The sequence below is a fragment of the Gadus macrocephalus genome, chromosome 9 (assembly GCF_031168955.1).
Source record: "Gadus macrocephalus chromosome 9, ASM3116895v1".
NCBI lineage: Eukaryota > Metazoa > Chordata > Actinopteri > Gadiformes > Gadidae > Gadus > Gadus macrocephalus.
The window spans coordinates 7,202,009-7,206,338 of record NC_082390.1 but is presented as its reverse complement, the minus strand read 5'-3'; the positions used below and the strand labels follow the sequence as shown (position 1 = coordinate 7,206,338).

The window sequence follows — 4,330 nt, the reverse complement described above, 5'->3', positions numbered from 1 at the left end:
GCAGTGGGGTGCACTCTGCCTAAGCCCCTGGAGACCGGGGTTCAAGTCCGGTTGATGACATCTGTTGGAAGTTTCTTATCTCTATTTCATGCGAATTATAAATTCAAGTATAACCTTTGTGATGACTTTAAATGGTGTCACGATGGTGCATTGTTAAGTTCGGAGGTTAACACTCTAATCAGCTCATGTTCCGATCCCTGCAAAAAAGTTGACAGGGGTGCCACTGTTGTTTTTTATTGGTCGACATGGAAAAAACATGAGGGGTAACTGTCGTTTTTTATCGGCTGTCATGAAATAAATATAAGGGGAAAACACTGTCGATATTTATCAAATAAAACATAGGGGGTGACACTGTTGTTTTTCTTTGGTCGTCATGAAAAAAAACACAAGGGGTAACACTGTCGTTTTTATCAAATGTTTTTTTTTTTTTATTGGTCGTCATGAAAAAAAACATAAGGGGTAACACTGTTCCTTTTTTTATTGGTCGTCATGAAAAAAAACATAAGGGGTAACATTGTTGTTTTTTATTGGTCGTCATGAAAGAAAACATAAGGGGTAACACTGTTGTTTTTTATTGGTCGTCATGAAAAAAAACATAAGGGATAACACGGTTGTCTTTGTCAAATAAAATATAAGGGGTAACACTGTCGTTTTTTTTCATGACGACCAATAAAAAACGACAGTGTTACCCCTTGTGTTTTTTTTCATGACGACCAAAGAAAAACAACAGTGTTACCCCCTATGTTTTATTTGATAAATATCGACAGTGTTACCCCTTATGTTTATTTCATGACGACCAATAAAAAACAGCAGTCTTACCCCTTATGTTTTTTTTCATGACGACCAATAACACTGTCGTTTTTCTTTGGTCGTCATGAAAAAAACCATAAGGGGTAACACTGTTGTTTTTTATTGGTCGTCATGAAAGGAAACATAAGGGGTACCACTGTTGTTTTTTATTGGTCGTCATGAAAGAAAACATAAGGGGTAACACTGTTGTTTTTTATTGGTCGTCATGAAAAAAAACATAAGGGGTAACACTGTTGTCTTTGTCAAATAAAATATAAGGGGTAACACTGTCGTTTTTTATCAGTCATCAAGAAAAAAAACAAGGGGTAACACTGTTGTTTTTTTTCATGACGACCAATAAAAAACGACAGTGTTACCCCTTATGTTTTTTTTCATGACGACCAATAAAAAACGAAACATGAGGGGTGACACTGTCGTTTTTCTTTGGTAGTCACGAAAAAAAACATAAGGGGTAACACTGTTCCTTTTTTTATTGGTCGTCATGAAAAAAAACATAAGGGGTAACACTGTTCCTTTTTTTATTGGTCGTCATGAAAAAAAACATAAGGGGTAACACTGTTGTTTTTTATTGGTCGTCATGAATAAAAACATAAGGGAGGCACTGTTGTTTTTTATTGGTCGTCATGAATAAAAACATAAGGGAGGCACTGTTGTTTTTTATTGGTCGTCATGAATAAAAACATAAAGGGGGTAACACTGTTGTTTTTTATAGGTCGTCTCTTCTGTGGTATCGTTGTTTTTGGCCAGGTACACGTGGTTTATTCAGGTAAAACTGTTGCCAGATCGGATTGGCCAATTTCCGCCTAAAAACCGTCTAATCATCTTCAGCCAGCCCAAAACGCATATTGCCAGAAAACGGATTAACCATATATTTTTGCAATGGCAAATACACACCTTAATAAAACCTTGACTATGAACATCTTTCAGACACACAAAACACACAAGGTCTGTGTAAAGAACAGACAGCAGCAGAAAATGGGTCTTCAATGAGATGACATTAATACACAAAATAGGCAAGTAAAATGCCAATGCCTGAGCACAATAAACACCTGAATGCAAACTCAATGTTTTTTCAAACCAGCCTAAATTCTATGTACCCACCCCATGCGGGTACATACTTGGCCTGGGAGGAATGAACCCCTGAAAAAGCCTGATCTTTCTAGAGATTTACAGATGGACTCCAACAGGTGACAATTGTCTGGCCACTGGGAAAGGGATCATGCAGAGTCCAAGACACCGCACCTGGAGGTAATTCAGCTAATTTTTCGAGCACCTGACCAGCGACCAGTGCTCCGAAGCACCTGGTTTTGTGTCGCTGCACAGGCCACAGGGCTTTCGGGGTGCTGGCCTGCTGATGGTTAAAGCTGCTTTTGGAGGAGCAAATATAAAGGCTAGTAAAAAATAAAGTATGCCTTACATCAAGTATGAGATCGACATAGGCAAAAAAAAAAAAAAAACGTTCACCTCGATCAAGGCTTTTGTGCTCTCCTTGAAAGGTGGTAAAGTGCACCAAAGACTGCCATGTTCCAACTGCGGGATCTGTTTGCGAGTGGTGTGGTGGTGACGTATATCATACGCGTCGAGAGCAGCGGTTGTATTCCACAAAGCGCCCTACACAAAACTAACCGTATCAAACTCCTAAATTCTAGTTTTTTTGGCATGAACATTTTTCATTTAAATCCACAAACATGTGTAATCCGGGGCATATAAAGACTTGATCAGAAAATAATTACTTTCTCATTCATTTTTTTCAGTCTCATAGGTAGGTCCCATGAGCAATGGCGACTTACGAGCTCTATACCTGCAATTAACCCTTAATCATGCGGCTATGGATCATGGTAGTCCGCAAAATTAGGTACAAATGCTCTCTTGTTGTAGACGTGTGTGTGCTGAATGTTGTCGCTAGTAAAATCAAGTCAAGCAGTACACAATACATGGAAGTTACATTTGTAATTTTATTGACCAAACCGACAACATGTTAATGATCAAGGGTTCACTTCCATCCCTTGTACCCTCCATATACAGCACTCACCGAGGGCTTTCCCCCTGATACTTGCTGCCTAGCGGTAGGCTACTGGTAATACCTAGTGGGAAAGCTCTGGGCTTGTTGTCCATATCCTGATGGCATTCCCAGACTGGCCATCTGGACGCTCTGAGGAGAGGCTCCCTGCTGCTGCTGCTGCCACACTGGTTGCACGCTGTCCCACTCCTGCTGTTGCCCCTCCCACTGCTGCTGCTGCTGTTGCCCCTCCCACTGCTGCTGCTGCTCACTGCTGCTGCGAGGAGAGTCATAAACGATGTAGTGGTTCTCCTGCGAGTCATCTCTGCCATTCTCCAAGCTACTGGTGTAGTCAGTGTAGGTTCCTGTAAGGTACTGGCCTCTGAGGAACCTCATATTGAAAGGAAAGAAAGACCCCCGGGAAAAGGCACTGGGCATGGAGGCTCCTAGTTGAGGGGCGCTGGCAGCCCATGGAGGGGTGCCTTTTTCCTGGGTCTCAGACTCGTAGGCACCTTTCTCGTTCGTGGCCTCAACCTGGAGCAGCTCTCCTGGGAAGGACTCTGGGGGAGGAGGTAAAGCAGATGGGCTGCCATTACTGGTGGATGAACCACCTTGCCCTCCGGAGAAGGTGATAGGAGACATAACCCAGGAGCCATCTAGAAAGTAAAAAAATGAAAAAATGAATACAAGGTAGCCGTGAGTGTGAACCCATGGATAAAACCTTAGTCTTTCATAGAGCTCAAAACCAAAATGCTTTTTAATTTTACAATTCATTTAACATTGCTAACAGGAGTACGCTTGCATATTTGTATTATTCGTTCAAGGTTACCTTGAGATGCTCCATGTTTGGAATCTGGGACATATCCAGGAGGAGGAGCCATAGCAGACCCATCCTGGTATCCATGGCCAGACTGGGAACTGGTACCTCCATAGCCAGGGTTTACCTCTACCTCAGACTGGTAGACTCCTGGCGCTTTATAAGAGCCACCGCCAGTGGACCCAGCTTTATACATGGGGCCTAAACATAAGCAAAGATCAGCCACACATGTGAACACATTAAAGTGAATTTAAACAAAAAGCTACACTTTAATAATATACATACCATTTTTAAGAGGTCTACATTCGATATCCCAAAGCAGGACTGCTTGGATGATGACACTAAAACGGAACAAATGTTAAAAAAACAAAAACATTATTAATCATGAAACATTGCTAAATCCTCCTCGCTTACCATGTAATTAGAAATGCTGCCATGGTTCCAAATGGAATTTAGCACATTCTTCCTAAAGGGTTGAGGAGGGTTTTTAAATGTTGGCGGCCACCAGCTGACCAATCAAAGCATAATGAGTTGATGATGAACAGCTGTCACTCATTGATTGTGTAAGAAGTGGAAATGGGAACTCACCCCATATCGTCTCACGTTAAACCATTGAGGAAGCTTTACGTTTACAATCACATAAGCTTGAGTCAAAAGTCAAAGAAAAAAGTGACTAAGTGATACAAAAAGTAATAAATTAAATA

The 4,330-nt window shown here is 41.3% G+C and overlaps 1 protein-coding gene across 1 annotated transcript; it reads right to left on the bottom strand.

The window, feature by feature from the left end:
- Positions 1-2,745: 2,745 nt before the first annotated feature.
- LOC132465243 (uncharacterized) lies at positions 2,746-4,100 on the bottom strand. Its single transcript, XM_060062067.1, has 4 exons — positions 4,041-4,100; positions 3,912-3,967; positions 3,639-3,827; positions 2,746-3,465 (listed from the first exon to the last, which is right to left on the bottom strand). Exons 1-4 carry the CDS (start codon positions 4,061-4,063, stop codon positions 2,882-2,884), a joined length of 852 nt encoding a protein of 283 aa, XP_059918050.1. The 5' UTR covers positions 4,064-4,100; the 3' UTR covers positions 2,746-2,881.
- Positions 4,101-4,330: the final 230 nt, after the last annotated feature.